This window comes from Coturnix japonica, chromosome Z (assembly GCF_054131305.1).
Source record: "Coturnix japonica strain WE chromosome Z, WE-NBRP24, whole genome shotgun sequence".
Classification (NCBI taxonomy): domain Eukaryota; kingdom Metazoa; phylum Chordata; class Aves; order Galliformes; family Phasianidae; genus Coturnix; species Coturnix japonica.
The window spans coordinates 4,698,664-4,720,153 of NC_140702.1; the positions used below are offsets into that span (position 1 = coordinate 4,698,664).

Below are 21,490 nucleotides of genomic sequence, written 5' to 3' on the forward strand. Positions count from 1 at the left end.
CAGCTGTACTCCCCTGCATCTTTCTTCTCCACCTGTCTCACCACCAGCCGACGCTGTTTGCCCTCTGACTCAGCCTTGAACTTCTTGCTCCAGGTGATCAGTTTCCCTCCTTGTTCCACTTCACCTCTGTCTTCTCCTGGGCCACCTCGCAGCTCAGCGTGGCATTTTGAGTCAGTACAGCCTTCACCTCCTTTTGTACCTTGTCCTTGTTTGTAAACACGTCTTCTTTCTCTGCAGGGACATCACAACAGTCACACCGTTTTGCTGTAGTCTGCTGCAGAGCTTACTCCAGCTCCCCGTTTTCACTATACTTGCCCTTCACATTGAGCATTCTGATGCCTCATTAAGACAGGAAAATACTTTCCCCTCTATTTTGCTTTGGGAAATATCACTTCATATCATATCATATCACATCATATCATAACAGAAAGCTAAACATTTCGCAGTCTGATAGCAGATTTGGACATGAGATTTAGAACACCTGCATGCACTGCTGAACCTCCTCCCTTCTCTTTTTTCCTTCTGATGTCTTTCTACATTTCCAGTAAATCAGAAGGGAACGGCCCTCTAGAACAGGTTGCCCAAGGAGACTGTGGATGCTCCATCCCTGCAGGCATTCAAGGCCAGGCTGGATGTGGTTCTGGGCAGCCTGGGCTGCTGCTTGGCAACCCTACACATAGGAAGAAGGGGGTTGGAAACTGGATGAGCACTGTGGGCCTTTGCAACCCAGGCCATTTATCAGTCTGATTATTGGCATTTTCCACCTCATTGTGTCATTCAAATTTTGTAACCAGATCTCTTCAAACACCTCCCCTTTTCTCACTCCTTGCATGCCTGGTGTACAATGGGAAAACATGTTGATGACTTCAGTTCTTCATGGCATCAATTTCTGTTTTAGCATGAGACAAGTCATCCTTAAGAGACCATAAAAGCAAGCGATGAAATCGCTAACTACTGTGACATACCAGGTACCACATCTGATTGCTGTGGAACATAACAAGCACATATGGGACAGTACACAATTCAACATCAACTCAGCAATGACTGACATCACTCCCATAGAAATTCTGAAACAGAGCTGTGAAAACTGAAAAGTAAAACATTCAGCATTTTCATTGGCATTTTGGTAAAGTTGCTGTAATAAAGTAATAATAATGTAATGTAATGTAATAATGCAATAACTTCCTCCATTTTAAAGCCAGAGAATCCTGCCCTCTGAACAACGAGGAACAAGATTTGTGGTGCTCTGTTAAACTTTTTCCAGCTCTACAGCATCTTTCAAAAGGCAATGGGACCAGTAGGCTGCATTCCTATGTACCATCCCACCTGCCCCCGTGTTCTAGGGAACTCCACAACTCCAACAGAAGATATTATCATAGTTAAATGCCTTTTGGCTTACCCCTGAAGTAACCTTCTCCATGATTTTTATTGCAACTTTTTCACCAGTAAGAAGATGCCGCCCGAGTTTTACCTTTGCAAAACCACCTACAAGTCAAAACACAGATGCTTAAAGTTGAGTGTGAATTCTTCTCTAATATAATATTACAGGTAAAGCAGAGTACCTAGCATACACTGTGTGTAATGCTTCAATTAGAGGAAGAGGTAATCAGCACCATCAATTTCCAACTGGTTTCAAAAATCCAATTTCATGTTTATACAAATGAAACCTGACTTAGAGAACTGACAAGAGCTGTCAGTCTATTCTCAGATTAATTCTAGAGTGGTGAGACAGACTGTTAGGCGTGCTGTTTCTGTACAAAGATGACACTTACCCGTTCCAACTGTTTCATGGAATTCCTAGTACTTGACAATTCCCTCGTAGTCACTGACAGACATCCTGAATGTGCAAGAACTGAAGATCCTCCAAGCACGTGCAATGAGGAAGTGCCAGCAGTGTTCACATCCTACTTAGGACATATTCTTAGAGGCAGAAGGGACACTCGTGGCAGATCCAGCAATGCTCATCTTCTCACCAACGTGCATCCCCCTCTCATCCAGCAACAACAAAACACAGTGCATGAAGCTGGCTTCACTTAGGTTAACAATATGGAACATCCCTCAGGGCTTTGTGCCACAGAGCAGTAGCAGGGCTGGACTACAGCTTTAGGAAGCAGTGGAATCCTTTCCCTGTATGGTTACAGTGTCCCTGCACACACCCCACAGCCAGAGCGTTGCAAGCTGAGCTGCCTTGATGTTTCTTGCATTCATCCCAATCTCTGCGAATGAAGACTCATAATTCAATCAAGGCGTTGATTGAGCACAATCGTGCCTTTATTCAATAGGAGAAAGGAGGGGGCGTGAGGTCTAAAGGAAAGATGGGACTCATCCTCTCTTGTCTCATGAGAGTGGCTCAGAGACCGTGCTGTTGCCTGGAGCCTGGGACTGGTGGTTTGATTCTATGCCCCCCTCCGAGATGCTCGGCTTCTCCTCTATGTCTCTGACCTGAGCCTGCATGGAGGTGTTGCTTTCTGGGCGCTCGGGCACTGCTTGGGCTGGGCTGTCCTCAAAAGGCTCTGGGTCACAGTCCCGGCTGGTGCCTGTGGTGTCTGGCAGGCTCAGGTCAGCAGCTTCAGGAGGGATGGGGTGAATGAGAGCTTGCACGATGATGATGTTCTTCTCTCCGTCACTGCTGTCATATTGAAGGCTGTCATTTGAACTGAAGCATCCTGTGCTTCCCATGAGCTCTCCATTGAGGGAAGCACAGGATGCGGCATCATCAAATGCCCTGTGTCCTCGGGTTACAGAAGGGCTGGAGTCACCTAGGAAGGAGTAGATGCACAGTGGTTAGTGTCGAACATTCGCAAGTTGAATCATGAAGCTGTGTTGCTGACAAGCAGTGTTTTGAAAGCTGGATTTGCACCCTTACCTTCCAGGACAAAGACTTCAACTTCGGAGGGCTCCCTGGCGCTGCTCTGCAGTTGGTGTTCGGCCACAGGGGATGGTGTGCCCAGGCAGAAACAGGAACACCAACTGCCAGCTGGTGACTCTGCCCTCTTACTGGGAGAACTTGGTCTGCAGAGAGAAAACAGAGCATGCTGTCAGTCGTGGTGCAGGGTGAGGGAAGAGCTGCAACGAGCCCTTGCCAACAGTTCCCTATTCCTGGCACTGCCTGCTTTCTTCTGAAACACAGCTTAGAAACGCGCTCTGTTTCGAACAGCAGAGGATGCTTCCATTCCTACAGCTCAGCCCTCAAGTACTGTTGGCTAAATTCCTCCCAACCATGTCAATCAAGATGCAGAGCATGTGAGCAAAGGCTCCACAGCCGGACAGGACAGGAGCTGGCAGGCTCATATATATATAACAAGCAAAAAATAAACCAATAAAACCCACCAAACCAATGATGATAGGGGCTGGAAAAAGAATTCCTCTTTACCTTTCAGATAGAAAATCAATGACGGTATGGAATCTGCCCAGTACAGCTGCGGGGCCTTCCTCAACCACGATGTCGCTGCTCCGTGTCGCGGTGGGAGAGCTGCTCTGGCCGCTTCTCTGGGCCTGTGCCTCCTGCACGGTGAGCAGCTTTGTGGCAGGAGGCACCCACACAGACTTCGGCCCGGCCAGAGAACAGTGCCCTGCAAGGGAAAACCACAGGTAAGACGGAGGATCAGAAAGCAGCAGCACTGCCATCACAGTTCTGCATTTCTCTCAGACTTGCTTATCCGAGACACTGGAAGAAGAGGATGTCAAAATAACCATGTGCTCAGGGGTATGCTCATGGCAAATGACAGCCATAATTAAGAGCAGCTCTTGGTATCAAAACAGGCAAACAAAAACCCTATAAAAACTAGGGGACAGGGTTCTCAGAAAGCTTTGCTGCCACATTTCAATTAAGCTTCACCTGCTTGCAAAACATCTTAACGGCAGTGACGGTTTTCTCAATGTAAGGTTTGGGATTGGACACTTTGAGGATCCAGCAACGGGGCACCATATTCTAATCTAAGCCCAGAAGCCTGTTGTCTCCTCAACAGTTAGAGCATTTTCAAAGGTCTTCGAGAAGACCTGGATTGGATCAAGGTGTCAGATCAACATCAAGGTAATGGAGGAAGGCGCTCACCCTCTCCCACGGCTGGTGTGGACTTGGAGCAGAAGATGACATCTGCGTGGGTGATGAGGAATTCCACCACAGCTGACTGGGTCTGCAGCTCCATGCAGGCAGCTTCTCCACTTGTGCAAGCAGATGGGCTCTGCTGGGATCTGAAGAAAAGGCAGATCTTACAAGTCATTTCCCAAAGTCTGAAATTCTGTAGCCAAAAACTGTCAAATTGGGCTCTAAAGGCTTCCACAGTGGGCAAACAGCGATGCCACTGACAAAATTCTCCTGGATGATCAGGGACACAGCAGTCCCAGTTAAACAAGTGAGTACAAACTGTCATCTAGAAATTGTGCCCCTGGGGCTGGGGGAGAGTAGAAGTAAGCAGCATGTTGAAATGGAAAAAGAAGTTTACCTTAAGAGGTTTGGAGCCCACACTATCGCTAAGTTCTTAGCGTCCATGTTGGTGACGGAGCAGTTCGCAGCCAGAGATGTCAGATGTCTCATCAGGTATTCCAGCGTCCTGGAAAACAAGAGAGGCAGATGTTCAGCATCAGAAAGCAAGCCGTGCTGCAGTGCACTTCAGAATAGCATCATCGCCCTCTGAAAGGCAGCAGGGCTGAGCTCAGCAGACCGAGTGCAGCACTGACCTGTAGTGAGGAGCGGGCAGCTGCTGGATGGCGTCCTGCATTCTCAGCACCCGCTCCTCCTCTGTGGCAGCGCAAACAGCGTCCTGGAAAAAGGCAGGAAGGGATTCAGACACCAGTCAGGCTGGAGAGCTGCCACAGGTTTGGGAACCATGGGGACAGCGCGCTGATGGTCAGCACCGAGGCAGACTCGATGCCTTCCAAGAGGCATCAGGGGAACACAGCAGCACGCAGCCTGTGCCACCAAGGCCAAGCAGTGCAAGCTATGGGGGGCTTTACTGCCTGATTGTGCAGTGCAGCTCCTTGCAGCAGGCATTCATCTCCAAGTCCACTTTGCTATTAACCCCATTCTACCAATAGTTGGGGAACATGCCTCATGGGGCTAACAGAAAGAAGACCTCAGAGCTGGGGCACTGCTGCAACCACTAGCCAGGATGCCCAGGGAACAGGTACGTGTCATTTCCAAGACATTGCCCTGAGCTTACCGAGAACTTGTCATACAGCTGGTTGGTCAGGAGAGGGTTTGGGAGCTCCCTGAAGTACAACTTGCACAGGGAGCTCACGCTGTGAAGTTCTCGGACGCTGAGCTCGGGAACCTGCTCCGTATCGAATTCATGGCTGCAGAGAAGGACACAGAATTGGGCAGAGGGCTTTGAGAAAACAAGTCCAAAGCCACACAGAATACAGCTAAGAAAAGAAATGGGTTCCTCTGAACACCCTCAGCATGACATGTGCCCCTACTGACAGCTGTGTCAGTCACAGCACTCTTACCGTAGTCGCTGGATCCTCGACGCCACGCCGGACAGGCGGTATATCCCCTGGACTACGCCATGCTGCTCAATGAATTCTGAGCAGCTCTGGAGGACCTGGGGGACTACAGAACAAGAGCCAGCGGTTAGCTCAGCTTCTTACTCAAGTCCTGGTTCAGGCCGTGACCTTCGCATATCCCATCCACTAAGCCCCGCTGAGCTAACGCTTGCTTCCTCCTTAGAGGTGAAAGCTGGCAGAGACAGCTGTGAGGAAACTGCACAGAGACGTGTTCTTGGCTTTCCAGAAATGCTACGACCTATCAACAGCCTGGAGAAAGTAATTCTGGCAAAGCCACAGACACTGCAAGTTCCATCACAGCTCCCTCAAGAATTGAGGAACCCAATCTCACGACCAGAAGAGCTAGGAAAAGGATGCAGGATGCTCTCTTTGGCCAGAAGGCTTCCTACGTTTTCAGGCTGAAAAAATTGCTGGCTATGATCTCCCTTTCATCTTTAGATGCCCAATGGAGGAAGATCTCAGGACTGTTCCTTACCATCACGCCCAGAGCGCAGAAGGTGCTCCCCCAGGTCACACCCAAACACCCCTTCCTTCGTTGGCTCTGGCTCCGTCGCTCTCCTGGGGCGGGCCTTCACCAAGGAACGAAGGAAGGTACTGAGCTTGCCCCGTTTCTTCGGCACTGTGCAACAAAACAAAGAAACCAGTTCATTTCAGGCTTGGATCGGTTGGACGAGGCCTAGCATAATGCATTCGACCGAGTACGTAACAACGGGAAGAACATTAACAACAAGGACACGCAAGAATTGTTTTCCCCATCCCTGCAACTGCCCAAGGCCAGGTCAGAAGGGGCCCCGGACAGCCTGCTCTCATCTCCAGCTAAATGCACAGGCTGGCGATCCAGACTGAGGCACGGGACTTGGAGCCTGAGGATCCTTTAGACCCCTTCCAATCCCAAGCCATTCAAGGAGGATTCTGCGACTTCCCCATGCCCAAGAATAAACACAGTGGGATTGGGCCAGATCTCTGCGAGTTCCGATGGAGCTTAATGCAGTCCTCTTGCTAAGCTTGCTCAACTCAGGTATTAACAAAACCCCTGAAAGCCACGTTCTAACCCCATTTTATTAATCCGCATTGTCAAATATAAAATACGTACCAGACTTTGGCAAGGAATTGACGAGGGACTCAGGAATTTTTCCGCTGATGAGTTCCACGCACTCACCAGGGAAAAACCCAACCTGTAAAAAGAACAAAAAGACAGATGGGCATTAGCCCGAGCCCAGAGCCAAAGGGAAGGTCCTCTGACACAGACACAGGGCAACCGTTTGCATCCAGAAGCCATCCTGTGCAGGCAGAGCAGCTCCAACCTGAGATTCTTGACTCTACTCAAGTTGAGCTCTCTAGTCGGAAACATGTGCCTACCTCAAAGCCACGCTTGCCTCTCCACCAGGGGCTCAGCTCCTTTGGTGGCATTGCAATAATGCTCACCATGTCTCCAACCTGCAAGAGATTGAAACATCAATCCCAGCTTCAGCACAGCTGGCAGGAAAGCACATCTCAAATAACTGCCTGATTCTGTGCTGCAGAATATCCTCAAGCTTGACAACAAGGGAGACATCCTGAAGGAGTCTGAGAGTATTCCTGAGGCGCTCACACCCTACACTACTCTCCCATGCATGACAACAAGGAACTCCTGGAACTGCTTACCTCCAGGGAGAGCTCATCCAGCCCCTGGGCAACGTGGCTCTTGATAACATGGGCTGCCGCAATCGCTGGAACATTAAGAGATGACACCACATGCTCCAGCTGCGGCTTCCACATGTTATCAGCCTGCAAAACAAAGCACAGGCCGTGGTCAGGAGCTGAGGACAAACCAGGAGGATTTCAAGGTGAGGAGCACATCTGCAGAGAAAGCTGCAGCAAATGCGCTCCGTCCTTATCAGGAGCACTTCAGAAGGAGCTGCATGTCTCATCACAGTTATTTCCCATCCTGGCGTGCATTGCCAGGCCATGCAAAGATGCATCTCTCTCAACCCAGACTAATCAGCAATGGCACTGGCGCAGACAGCTGGCCAGGCCCTTTTTGGCCCATTCTTTCCTGCAGGAGAGTACATCTGCAGCTCCTTCTAATGGCTCAACACAGGGAACAAAGACCGGCCAGAACTTCATACTGTACCTCCGTCGCCGCCACCTCAGGCTCACGGCTGATCTCACTGCATGCAGCACCCATCACAGAAAGTGTGAACAGCTGGAACAGAGCAGAAACACACTTCTGTTTTCTCTATTCACACAGCACAGTATGGACAGAATTCTTCAGAGCTACCCGCGCATACCCTGCGGCAAAACCATGCGGGGGGACAAAACATGGCACGTACCTGGCAGTGAGATCACCTCAAGCTATCTGCAGCAGTTCCTTGTCGCTTTGCTCTGATGGAATGAGAGCTAAAGCTGCACCAAGGCAGTGGGCGGAGGGCAAGGAGAGGAGAGAGAAAAAGAGCAGGTCAGTGAGCAGGGCTAAGACAGTCATGGAATAAAGCACACAGCACAACCGTCCCATCCACTTGCTGGAAGACATGCTGAGTCTCAGGCTACGTGATGCCTGTCCACCCAGCAACTTTACAATGCTTCCACTACTGAGCAAAGACAATTTAAGAAGCACGGGACAGGTGCCAACTTTACTGATACCCCCTTTGGAACGAGTGTACCAGGGGAAAATTACATCTGATGGTCAAGAGTAAGCAATACGGTACTGTGAGCTCAAACAGCCAGCAGTTCTCAACACCTCACTGCCCACCCATCCATCCCACACCAGCTCAGCTTACCTACAAGCTGCTGCACACGATGGTGTGAAGAAAAAAACACTAAAGGAACTAACTAACGGAACTAACTAACTAAATGCACTAACTAACTAACGGCACTAACTAAAAAACAGAACTAACTAACAAACAGAACTAACTAACAACACTAACTAACTAACGGCACTAAAGGCACACGAACAACAAGACAACCAACCACTCCGACCACTAGCTCACCCACAAAGGAACACAGAACGCACCGCTCCTCCCCTCATTCCAGACGCTTATGACATCACCAACGGCCAACAGCCTGGTCCACCATGACCCCCCACAAGGCGGGGAGCCAAGACCACGTGGTCACATCTGATTCCAACACGGCACCACAACATTCCAGGACTCAGTGTGGGCTTGGAATTCTATCCTGGTGTGGCAGCGCAATGGGAGGTGTTAGGGCACAGCTGAAGAGCTGACAGACACCGGACGTTTCCAAAGGAGGGTGCCAGATTAACTCTCAGCATTCTCTTGCGGGGCTCTTAGGAATGCTTCAAACCCATTTTCACTGCCTAGCTCATTTCTAGAAAGTCCAGTTGAGAAATGCTCACTTTGTCTGGGGAACGCCTCTATGCATCATGAATGAAAAATAAAATAAAATGGGCACGCGACCCTATGAAACTTACCTCTCTGCTCTTGCTGTCAGCCAGACACCTCAGATGAGCATGACGTGTCCCTGCTCCTGAATGAAGATTCACCCAAGTCTGTGTTCCTCTCTGCTCCATCTCTGGGTCTAAAAGAAACACAGAGATGATTACAAGATCATTTGTGCACACGAAAGACAAGGGTGCACACGAATTCTGTTTAGCAAGAAATACTACAGTCCCAATGGACTGCGGTGGTAGTACTTGAATCCTCATTTGGGGCTGGAGCTCAACAGGTCAACACATCAGAAATAACACAAAGTGCATCTGGAAGACGTGTCTCAAAGCCCAGAAAATCCAACACGGGAGGGGGCTGGACAGTGGACCACAAGTGTCCATTTCCATTGCAGCTCCCTGTAGAGAACAGCACCAATCAGCAGGCGTGAATCAATTCATTCACAAGCTGCACAATGACTCTGTTCTTTACATGATAAAGAAACACACAGAGATTCCTGACCAAAAAGTTGGCAGTTAATAACGACCAAAGAGGTTCCTGTTCCTACGCCTCATCCTCTCACCCCAACTCCTGGGTGATGCCCACAGGCTTCAAGTCAGCTCTCAAATCCATTGAACTCCAGTCACAGAACTCCATCAAAAAGGATGTCACACGTGTGACACTTACATACATTTTGCATCAGAAACAGTGATGCCAGCAGGAGCAGAGAGGTGACTGTCCCCCTGTACTCAGCACTGGTGAGGCCACAACTCGAATTCTGTGTCCAGTTTGTGGCCCCTCACTGCAAAAAAGACACTGAGGCTTTGGAACGTGTTCAAAGAATAGCAACAAAGCTGGTGAGGGGTCTGGAGCACAATGGGGCCATATGAGGAGAGGCTGCAGGAGATGGGAATGTCCAGCCTGGAGAAGAGGTGGCTCAGGGGAGACCTCATTGCTCTCTATAACTTCCTGAAGGGAGGTTGCAGTGAGCTGGGGGTCGGCCTCTTCTCTCATGTCATTACTGATAGAACTAGAGGGAATGGTTTCAAGCTGTGGCAGGGGAGGTTCAGGCTGGACATTAGGAAATATTACTTCTCAGAAAGGGTGGCCAGGCACTGGAATGGACTGCCCAGGGAGGTGGTGGAGTCACCCACCCTGGGGGTGTTCAAGGAACGTCTGCAGAAATCCCTGCTGAAATCCTGACCTCTGCCACAGGTGGCTGAGTGACACAAAAGCTGTGTCCTTGGTTCCCGGCCTTACCTTCCCATGCCGTTCATCTTGCTCTGCAGCTCCTGCTCTGAATAGTCTTCTTATATTCCCATGTGATGTACCCTGAAATACATCATTTAGTGAGTCTGAACAAAACATAAGACATTAATTGGAACTGTGAAGAAATGTTTTTTGCACTTTACTTGGAGAATGTTCCATGCTATACCTTCTTTTCTCAATTGTAACACATGATTTTTTATAAAAATAAACATAGCAAGTCAGCTTTTCAGTGTGCACATTGATGAAACTTGGTGAAATACAACTTCAGAAAAAGGTAATTTGAAAATTTAAATATTCTTATCAGAATCTCTGCTATTAGTTACCGTTCCCATGTTCTGATTTGATGATGATTCTCTCAGAGCTGTTTTGTCACTCCCCACCTCAAATGCACTTCAAGTGCTTTAGGAGCATCACTGGAATTTTGAATAAACTCGATATATTTTAGCAAAGCTGCTACAGATGCATGACTGAAGTACTTTGGAAAAATTTAATCTTGATTGAACGCTGAACAGTGTTATTTAATTATAATCCAGGTAATTAAATTAATTAAACCAAGGGAATCACCTCCCAGTCAGTCAGCTCCCACCAGGGAAATCGCTTCCCTGCCAAGCAGATGCAACCAACACAAGCTGCTACATCACTCTAGGGCCCCACTGAATCTTCCCAAGGGGTCTCCAAAGGCTTCCCTGCTGACTTCTGGGAACCTGGGAACACTCACATGAAAGCCAGTGCCCCCTAATGTGCCCCAGAGGTGACTCAGGGCCCCGCAATTAGCTCTACAGACATCCAGACATGTCCCAGAGCAAGTATGTGTGCTGTAGGGAGCCCAAGAGACATTCCAGAGCAACATAGTACTCCTCAGTGTGCTCAAGGGTTCTTCACCTGTCTCTAAATATGCCCTACTGGACTTCGTTTTCTCTTCTGGAGCCTTCCTTAGTTCTCAGCTTTGCTTTCTCATGCCATTTATCATTCAGTTTAGAGATTATTTTAACTAAAATATTTTAATCCACCATATTTTCTGAAAACTAAGAATTGATCCCGCTCAAGGAAACAGAAGAGAAAAACATCACCCACAGGCTGCAGATATTTACCTCGACTTCTCTACATGCCATCCCCAGTGTGCTTTTCAACTCACCTTGCACAGTGACCCTGGCTTTTGTTTTAGAGTCCTCTGTCTCACAGGTGTACTCCCCGCTGGCCTTGGCAGTAGAGTCATGGATGATCAGAATGGCCCTCGTTCCCTCCTGCTGCAAGTCGTACTTCTGGCTTTTTCTGATTGCTTTGCCATCCTTGTACCACCTGATGTTCACATCTGGTTTCGACAGCTCACGGCTCAGGCTGATGTCCTGCCCTGCTGCTGCTGTCTTATCCTCCAGCTGTTTTGTTACCTCAGTAGGTTTTTCTGAAAGAAAACATGCTTTTTGAGTAACATACACTTAGGGTAGGATGCCTCTCTCAAAATACACGCATCTACATGCTGGAGATAAGTTAGAGAGGCACTTGCAGCAGAGGCCATCCTACAGCCAGCAGTAATCTGCAAAGTACAGACAATAGAATTCCAGGCACCATTTATTCTCTCTTAAATCTACCCCATTGAGTATGATGAACCATGACTGAAAACTGCCTCTTCCTTCTCTCCACTGATCACACTGGGAGCCTTGGATGATGCTCTCAGATGCACATGTTATTGATAGGAATTTGTTGTACAGCTAGATGATGTGAAGGCCATCCCTTCAGCTTATACTTAGATGATATTTGCCCCCACAGTTCCCTCAACAGATCATTCCTGATTTACTGGTAACGGAACAAGGTGTAGTGAGATGCCCATTGCCAACACTACCCCAGTGCTTTGGGTATTTCTCACATTTGTGTAAAATGGTTCCTCCTTTTACTTATTTTTAAGAGAAATTCTCAGTGCTTCAAGGTTCAAGTAGAAGGTTGCTATTCACTTTAACCATATTATGAGTTAGCTCTCATGACAATCTTATCAGAAGACAGCTGAAGGAATCAGACCCCAGAATCTCTCCCATCTCATTACCTTTCACAGACAGAGAGGCTCTGGAGGTAAGACCATGGGCAGTAAAAATGACTTCCCCAGCGTCAGTAGGAGTCACACTTTTGATAAGGAGAGTATATTTCCAACCCACGTTAGAAGCTTTAAATCGCCCACCACTTTTCACTCTGCTTCCATACAGTGTCGACTTGAACTCATCAATGCTTTCATGGGACAGAATGCATTCAAAAGTACAGTCTTCTCCCTCCTGGATTTCAGTGCTTTACAGCTGTTTGGTAATGCCAATATTCAGCTCTGGAAGATAAGAGAGAGGTTAGTATGAGGTTTATATGGAGAAAAGGCATTTGTGACTGACGTGAGTAGCAGTACTGGTAACTCAGGATTTGCAGAACATGGCTGCGTTCCTTACTGATGTATTCTCTAAGACATTCTCCACTCAGAATTACCAGAAAGCTATAAAAAAAAAGAGACATGAATCTCTTGGTTTGCTCTGGAAGAACTACAATTAGAGCAGCTCAGTCCATGGAGCAGAATGAAGATTCGATGAGGTACAGAGGGAAAAACCTAACAGAGAGGACAACTCTAGGATGCTGCGTGAGAAAAAGGGTTTTGCCTATGACAGGAAATTAAATGTTTCTATTAGCTAATTTGTTACCACCCTACCCCTACTGGTGTTCAAACCATTTCTCCATTTTAGGGATGTTCAGAAAGGAAACATTTCCAGGACATTCTTGATGTGTTTGGTGATTTTCATGGCAAAATGAGATACATTTACATCAAAAGCAATGGGAATTTTCCAGACATCACTGCCCTAAATTGCAGTAATACAGTATCCTTAGAATTGGAAGAGACCCTTAAAGGCCATCTAGCCCAGCTCCCCTGCAATAAACAGGGACATTCACAGCTAGATCGGGTTGCTCACAGCCTGATCATTAGTCATTCCAGAGGCAAAACACACATTGAATGATCTCTCCCTGCAGTCATAAATCCTTGGAGACAACAGCATTGACAATGCATGTTACTGAAGCAGTAAAAGAAATTGCTCTTGTAACTCTCCTTGTGTTAAGTAAAATGATGATAATAAGCAATGGAATGCTTTGGCAGGACACCAAAACCATCCTCCTTCGTTGATATCTGCTGCATTGGAACCTTCCACTGGAAGAAAGCCCCTGATGACTTGTCACCCCAGAGAGGTGAGCTTTAGAAGCAGGATTGCTGCACAATAGAATGAACTGCAGCTCCTTAGCATTTCTTACATCCAGGAGGTCTGTGATCAGACCCACCTATCACCTTCAGGCACGCGCTTTCTGACACCTTGTCTGACTTCACTGTCACTGTGCCAGCATCCTCAGCCTTAACCTGCTTCATTGTCAGTGTGCAGCAGTTGCCAACGTTCTTGATGTCATTGTAATTGTTGGTGTAAAGGAGGTTGCCATTCAGGAACCATTCCACGTTTTTGTCATCATGGGACAGCTCGCAGGAGAAGACAGCAGAGCTCTCTTCTTCAATTTCCACATCCTGCACATGCTTCGTCACTTCTACATTGCGGGCTGTGGGGAAACAAGGTGAACTGTTACCACTGTTACTATAAATCATGTTGGGAAGCAGTTGAGTGGTTGGACTAGATGATCTCTGTGTAATCTTCTCAGTGAAGATTATACATTCATAAAGTTAGCAGGAGAGAATGTCAGAAATCAACCTCAAGAAGAGAAATCTGAGGTGAAATAGGACATGGAAGAGGCCACCCTCCCTGCTCATACCTTCAGCTGTCAGCGTGGCCTCAGTTTCTGCAATTCCTGCCTTGCACTTGTACACACCAGCATCATCGGGCTTCAGCTTCAGAATCTGGAGCTCTGCTGAATGCTTATCCCTCTTGATCCTGTACTTCTCAGAGGGTTTGATGGGCGTGTGGCCCTTGAACTGTTTCACAACCTTTGGAGAAGGCCTGAAGTCACAGGACAGGATGACAGAATGACGTTCCAAAGCTGTCTTGTCCTCCAACTTCCTGGTGATTTGTATATGGCAATCTGCAAAGCAGGGGTGGAAGAGAAGAAAGGATGAGGACAATTGGAAGAAGAGGAAAGTCTCTTGCGTCTATTCCATTCCATTTCATTTCATGTTCACAATGGTTCTGTGAACCACTCCAAAGATAAAACAAACGACTGCCTATAGGGAATGCCATTGACTACATTTCTATAAAGTAATATTGTATATTATCTACCAAATGCAAGGTCTAGCTCTTGTTCTGTGCTTATTAAATTGAGGCTTTTATTCAAATAAGAGTGAGTTGAAAATATAACAAGTACTTTAGGATGCTAACGGAGACTCTTACGCTGGGGACAACAGCAGATAAAAAGCCTGGAAGTTTCTTTCAGATGAAATCAATGACAAACTGCATCAAATTTACGTGCTACCAAACTTCTACTTGTCTAGTTCAGAAATACAATTAATTCCACCTGATTTGACTTCTTTGCTATAGCCAAGGACAAAACCTCAGCTCTGTAGATCTGAATACTAAGCACATCACAACTATTCAAACACATCTTTTACTGAGAGACAGCTGTCTCATTTAGTGTCCAACGACTTTTAATTGGAAATGGAGCAGACCCTCCAGACACACACACAATATTTCCAAGTCCCCAAAGAAGGAAGACTGTACGTTAGTTAATTCTTCATCTTCATGATGCAAACCAAGCCAGGATATGTTACCTGTGACGAGCAGATTGGCTGTGGATTTGGATTTGCCAATTGAGAACTGAATGGTGCCTGTCATATCAGTGGTGGTTTTCGATATATTCATGCGGTGGATGGTGCCTTCATGCTGCAGAATCAAGTTTCTGCCAGCCTGTAAGACTTCCCCACGTAGATACCACTTGGGAGGTTTCACAGAAGGAATGGATATCTTTTCCTTACACATATTTGCACAGAAAATAAGTAGGATTATGTTTTATTCTAAACCATTATCCATTTCTGAGTCATTTCTCACTTCAACACAGTCAATGCTTTATTGCCCTTGAACTTAAAGATAGACTTACTAGCTACAATGGAGCTCCCTGCAAACAGTTTTCATGGAAACCAGAATCTCATTTATTCTAAAACCTTTTAAGCAAAATTAAGGGTAGAAAAACAATAGAACTCAATGAATCTTTAAGGTCATTTAGTTCCAATCCCACTGCTATAGGCAGGGAAACCTCCCTCCAGACCAACTCTTCTCCTCAGGGTCAAGGCTACTCTCAAATCATTCTCCTCTAAGCCTGTGCCTGTGCTTGGGATTGCCCTGACCCAGGTGCAGGGCCTTGTAATTGGCCAAACTGAAGTTCATGAGGCTGCCAAGGGCCCACCTCTCCAGCCTGTCCAGGTCCCTCTGGGTAGCATCCCTTCCCTCTAGCACATCAACAGCACCGCTCAGCTTGGTGTCATCTGCAAACTTGCTGAGGCTGCATTTGATTCCACTGTCCATGTTGCCTACAAAAATGTTAAATAACACTGGTCCCAACACCACCCTCCACCTGGACACTGAGCTATTGACTGCAACTCTCTGAGTGTGCCCATCCAGCCAGTTCCCTATCCTGCAACTGGTCCATCCATCAAAACCATTTTTCTCCACTTTGGTGACCAGGATGTCATGCAGGATGGGATCAAATTCTCTGCACAAGTCCAAGTAGATGATGTCAGTTGCTCTCCCATTATCCACTGATGCTGTTACTCCATCATGAAAGGCCACCCAGTTTGACAGGCATGGCTTGACCTTGATGAAGCCATATTGGTTACCACCAATCACCTCATCTTTATTTTCCAAACTATGCCAAGGAGAACTAGACAGAACTCTACAATGTCGTGTCACTACAAACCTGTCTGAACCATTGGCTTCTCTGCATGCTCATCACTAGTCTCTCCTTAGCTTGTGTGCCCACAATGTATGGGGAATGTCAGCCACAAATCTTACCTAGGGGACATCTTTGCTTCAAAATCCCTTGAACATCACACAATCCCTTTTAACTCTCCAGGTCTGCATTTATTTATGTCAGACTCAGACCATATTTCTGTGCTGCTATTTCCCTTTCCTTCTGAAGGGCCTGGATACAACTTGGATTAACCTCAGGAGCAGAGTTCCTGCATAAAACAGCCAGTACTGAAACAGCAACCCAACCTGGCTGCAGACTGAGAGAGAAAATGAGAGTTCACCACTTGTGAATAATGAGACTTCTCTTATTTCCCTGGGAAGTAATGCCCACTTTTTTACTTTGACGGAGCTCCTTCCCATCCTAGAAGGGAAAATGTCAAGTCAGATCTCCACGAGTCCTTCCATCTCTGCACTGAGCAAAGGGAGCCTTCAGATCTATGCTTAATTCACCCACTCCCCTAGAATTAATGGAACTGTGCTTACTGGAACATATGCTGAAGCTTAAGCACAGTGCAGTGTTTTCAACATGTAGGAACAGCTATAGAACATGCATAAATTCTGGCTGACCTATGACAGCTTAAAGCACTGCGGAGGACTGTTAACAAGCTCGTTTGGACATCACCTTGAATAAATGACGTTATCCCCAAGTAAGGGAAGGAACAGCTGAGCACCGGGGAGGTACACAAAGTGCCAGAGCAAATTCTCACACTGTCAGGTGCAAAGAAAACTCAGATTTCACCCTAAAACCCAGTTCACAACAAGGCTACAAAATCCTGGCTGAGAATTTCTCTGTTAGAGTTGAAGCTCAAGACTCTACACCAACCAACAATATTTTGTGCAGCAAGACCTCAGGAGTTCACAAGAAACACAAAACAAACTTCCATTTCAACTTGATAAATGAACTCAGGACATAATAACAAAGAGTGCTGATCTGGGCAAGTAAAAGAGCATAAAGAAAAGAGAGCAGTGCAAAAGCTCAGACTCGCATCCCTTGGAAGTGAAATTAAAGGCTCTCATTCATTTCCAGAGAAGTCAGAAAGGAAAATACCATTACATGCCATACCTTGAACCACTTGACGTCCACGTTGAGCTTGGACAGCTGAGACTCAATTCTTTCAGCACCTGCTCCTGGTTTATAAACACAGGTTTTGGCTCTGAGGGAAGAAAAGAGAAAGTATTGACTGAGGGACTGAAATGAGACCATCTTGCAGGTTTGTATCTACAGGTTCGAACAGGTTTAGGTTACCACTTGTGCCCAAACCAATAGCCTTCACTAGAGAATATCAGCTCTTCTGTTGAAACAAAGTGTCAAATCTAGGCAAGAAAGAACCGAGGAACTGAAGGAACCAAGAGGGTCCTTGAACACCAGTCCCATGGTTGCAAGTCACTATGCAAACACATTGAACCCAAAAGAACATCTGTCCTGCAGGCAACCAAAACCTGAGTTCCTTTTACTTAAGACCCACTGTGAAACATCAAAACACATAAACATGTGATAGTTACCCCTGGGCAGCCTGTGCCAGTTAATTCTGGGGGCAGACCTGCCAGTATGAAATATTATGCTAACATGACAAAGAGAGAGAAGAAAAGCAAAATTAAGACTAGCTGACAAGTCTTGGCAGGAAGTTCTGCTCTCCATCAATTTAGTCCCATTATTCAATTCTCTTTGGAGCTGTCTCCATGCCTCTCTGGAGTTTGTTCTTTGAGAAGAAGCAATTAAGTAAGCTCTCCAGAGTCAAACATACACTGCTCAAGGGCTTTGTTGTTTCTCCATGGACCAACAAGTGTGACAAGCCAGCAGAATATGATGAAGAGCCTCATGCATACTCAATGTAAAAAAAAAAAAAAGGCAATTGTTGCTGGGAAGAAGGTGCATTTGCATTTGTGTCATCTGCAGAGGGTACTGCAGAAATGGAAAGTCTTCCACTGGAGCAAACTAAGGGCTCTCATTTATTGCAATCAAGGCCCAGCGTGTGGATCTCAGAGATCGGACCTACACCCTGCAGCAAAACAGAGACCTGCGTGGGAAAGTTCAGTTTCTCTCTACATCTGTGTCAGAAAAAGCCCACCATGGAATGACAGCTAAGGAAACATCCCTGTGACTCTTCACAGGTCTCTTCTACATTTGGGATCACTGCTACAAAAAGAGCTGTTGACTTCATCTCTCGTGGCCACCCTGAGAGAAGAGCAGGAAGGCTGGGATGCTCTTTTTCCTATCATTCCCTTGACTTCCTCTATATCTTAGGGACGAATCACAGGACAGAACACAGAAATCAAATGGCTCTACAAAGCAGATTGGCCAGTTCAAGTCAAAACAGCCACTGAAAACACCCCAGATGCTGTCTGACAACAGCTGGACTGTCGGGGAGTCAGGTGAATGCAGTCTGCTGGCCCTGGGCAGGAAGAGGACAGCCCAGACTGTCACATACCTTTCACTGAAAGCTGATAGAGCATTTTATCCCCCTCACAGATGCACTGACAACTTCCAGCATCATCCATTGAGACACTGTGAATTTTCAGGGTGTGTCTCTTCCCCACAATGTGCAGTTCATAATTTTCACTGGCCTTGAGCTCCTTCCCATCCTTCATCCACTCCACAGTAGCGCCTGTGTCTGAAAGCTCAGCCTGCAGTTTGGCTTCCTCACGCAGCCCAGCGGAGATCTTTTCTACATCTTTGCTCTTATTGGTAAATCTCACTGCAGCACCTGTCAGGAGCAAAGGCCTCGTTATTTCAATTGATATCAGGCTAACGTGGTCAATGTTTGCTGCAACATCTCTGAAAAAGTATCACCTTCTGTTCCTGCACTCATCATTGTGTCAGTGCTGAGCAATTCAAGATATTTCATTTGGTCTTCTTGCAGGATTTACTAAGTAAAACTCAACCAAACATCTCCTGCTACTGATTAAGAATGCTCTAAACATGCTTCTGCAGAGGTTTCCACCCAGTGACAAACAGTTCCTCCCATCATGAATGTTTATTTGTTCTATTTGGTCATGCAAAGCTGATTCATAGAGATATTATTGGAATGATTGCTCCCCTACTTCTAAACTATTCCAGTGCAATCAGAAAGGCTGTCTGAACCTGGAGCTGAAAGTACTGCTCTATGGTGATGCAGTGGTAAACCTGCTGACTGAATGCACTGGCCAATAGCTGTGAACTGCTGACATACATCAGCTGGCATGAAGCAATCTGGTTCAGATACCAAGCAGCTGGGTAGATTGGCTTACCCTACACTCAGTGCTATCATGTTTAGGTCATTACCAGGACTCACGTCAGTCCATGGGATGCAATTTCAGGTATTTGGTACAGTCAGTGAATGCCTGCAGCCCCAGTTCTAATCATCAGATCACAGCAACTATGCCTTGACTGGAAGAGGAAAGGAGAACGATCAAAGCAAATATCTCTCACTCTCATCTTGGTGATGACACCAACATTTTTGGCAACAAATTTCACTTCTGCTCCACCATCATTCTTGGTGATGTTCTTTATGATTAGGCTGTGAGTAGTTTGGGTTCTCTTGATGATGCAGGTCTCGCTTTCCTGTAAGACTTTACCACTGAGGTACCAAGTGCCACAACATTTTGTAAGGTCAATAGTAAACATGGCATCCCCTCCAGGTACAGCTTCACCAGTTGTTAGGGGGGATTTCACAGCCAGGACTGGTTCTGAGGAAGAACAACATGGATGTCTTCATGCTCTTTAGATGCAAGTCTGGTATCTCATTTAGAGTTGGAAGATTAAATCATTTTTAAAAGGTACATTTCTACTTCTCCCTTTGCATGAGTGCTGGAAGAAGCACTTCTATGCTTAAGATCTATTACAGAAAGTTCTGCCTCTTGCACATGTCAGATATCAAAAGATAAGGATATTCATGTCTCTGTCACAGAAACATAACTTGTATCACTTTAGTGGTAGCTGGAGGTTGATAGTAGATAGGAGAACTAGGAATAAAGGACAGCCTTTGGTGTGTTAATGCTCTACTATCTTTACAGTCAAAGGAAACATCTTAAGGGAACCAACACAGCTGCTCAGCTCACACTGACCCATTTCCATTGGGGTTTTTGTGCTTACCGAGGTGCACGCTCCCTGGGAATTCCAGAGACGGGCTCTGTCCATGCGCATTGACTGCAGACACTCGGAACTGATCATCAGCCTCTTCAGACAGATTGCTCACCGTGAACTCTGGGACGGGGACATGAGACTCGTGGCACCTCACCCACGTGAAGCCAGTTAGTTCCTTACATTCCACAATGTAGCCATCGATTGGAATGGGGCGGAGCATCTTCAGAGGGGACCATGCCAGCGTCACTGAGGTTTCTGTTCTATTTTTCACCACGGGGTCAGCTGGGGGCTGGGTGGGAGGTTTTCTGGAAGCTGAGCAGAAATAAATACAGAAATATTAGAATAAGGTCATGTAGGCTGGAAAAGACCTTCAAGATCAGCAGACTCAACTTTCAGCATGACCTACTGAGTCCCACCATTAACTACTGTGCTACCTGAGGACATACATGACAAGCTTATTCCTGCAGGTATTTGCATAGGGAATATATTCACCCTCTGGTTGCTTTGGAACATTTTAGAGGTTAAAATCCCATCAGACTTTTTCACTGTGTGCAGCCACTGATACAGGCAGGAGGCTGGGAATTACCTGACGGGCTCTAGTTACAGACTACTGACAAAGTAAAGGATTGAGTTCATTTCATTTTGGCCATCAGAAAGTTTGGTGTCTGGTTTAAGTCACACATCTAGAATCCAATTATAATCATATGGAGAACAGCGCATTCAGGAGAACTCATCTCATCCTAATAAACCTGAATGAAATCACAGAATCATAGGATCACAGGAGGGCTTGGGTTGGAAGAAACCTTCAAGATCATTAAGTGCTAGATGCCAAAGGTCCCACTAACATAGCATGAAGCCGAAAGCTAGACACTGGAATCAGATCTCCTGACCTTACCATCAGAAACTGAGATGTCATATTTTGCTCAGAGGTTCCTGCTTGTAGGAGGGACAGCTTCCGAGCTTTTTCTGCTCCAGGAACCAGCTCCAGCTTCAGAATTTAAACAGCAGTCAGAAATTAAACTGAGCTTTGTCACCTATATCAAATAGAAGGAGTGGTTGGGTGGTACAGCTTTCCAAATAACTTAGAAACTGTCACAACAATCAGATGCCGACCTTTTCTTTTTGAACTTGTTAATACATAGAGCTTAATAGCATCAGAATGCCCCAAGCACTTCAGATAACATGACAGCTGTAAACCCTTCTTTCAGGATTCCTTTGTTTAACCACTGAGTAACTGTAATTCAGTGGTGCTGGTGGGAGAAGGGAAGTCCTAATCTTCCCAGATGGTGAATAGAGTTGATGTTCACATGCAGACTGGTGCTGCAGCAGAGCCAGAAACCACTCATTTGGGAAACACAGCACCAAGAAAATAA

The 21,490-nt window shown here is 46.5% G+C and overlaps 2 protein-coding genes across 3 annotated transcripts; both read right to left on the reverse strand.

The window, feature by feature from the left end:
• Positions 1-2,233: 2,233 nt before the first annotated feature.
• On the reverse strand, positions 2,234-14,170 carry LOC146753640 (rho GTPase-activating protein 32-like). Of its 2 annotated transcripts, XM_085530693.1 has the most exons (14): positions 13,911-14,170; positions 13,434-13,700; positions 12,175-12,444; positions 11,272-11,538; positions 8,915-10,199; positions 7,818-7,890; positions 7,150-7,690; positions 6,865-6,942; positions 6,599-6,680; positions 5,981-6,124; positions 5,449-5,551; positions 5,163-5,295; positions 4,446-4,763; positions 4,101-4,194 (listed from the first exon to the last, which is right to left on the reverse strand). In XM_085530693.1, exons 7-13 carry the CDS (start codon positions 7,261-7,263, stop codon positions 4,656-4,658), a joined length of 762 nt encoding a protein of 253 aa, XP_085386819.1. In that variant the 5' UTR covers positions 7,264-7,690; positions 7,818-7,890; positions 8,915-10,199; positions 11,272-11,538; positions 12,175-12,444; positions 13,434-13,700; positions 13,911-14,170; the 3' UTR covers positions 4,101-4,194; positions 4,446-4,655. The 2 variants fall into 2 exon arrangements, with proteins under 2 accessions (XP_085386818.1, XP_085386819.1); XM_085530692.1 differs by lacking the exons at positions 5,163-5,295; positions 5,449-5,551; positions 5,981-6,124; ... (7 more) ...; positions 13,434-13,700; positions 13,911-14,170 and adding exons at positions 2,234-2,759; positions 2,867-3,012; positions 3,374-3,572 and having other exon boundaries at positions 4,055-4,194; positions 4,446-4,637.
• LOC146753641 (obscurin-like) lies at positions 14,039-21,170 on the reverse strand. The gene is made up of 5 exons (XM_085529405.1): positions 21,013-21,170; positions 20,127-20,429; positions 19,412-19,720; positions 17,118-17,182; positions 14,039-14,095 (listed from the first exon to the last, which is right to left on the reverse strand). Exons 2-5 carry the CDS (start codon positions 20,335-20,337, stop codon positions 14,039-14,041), a joined length of 642 nt encoding a protein of 213 aa, XP_085385531.1. The 5' UTR covers positions 20,338-20,429; positions 21,013-21,170.
• Between the last annotated feature and the right edge of the window lie 320 nt (positions 21,171-21,490).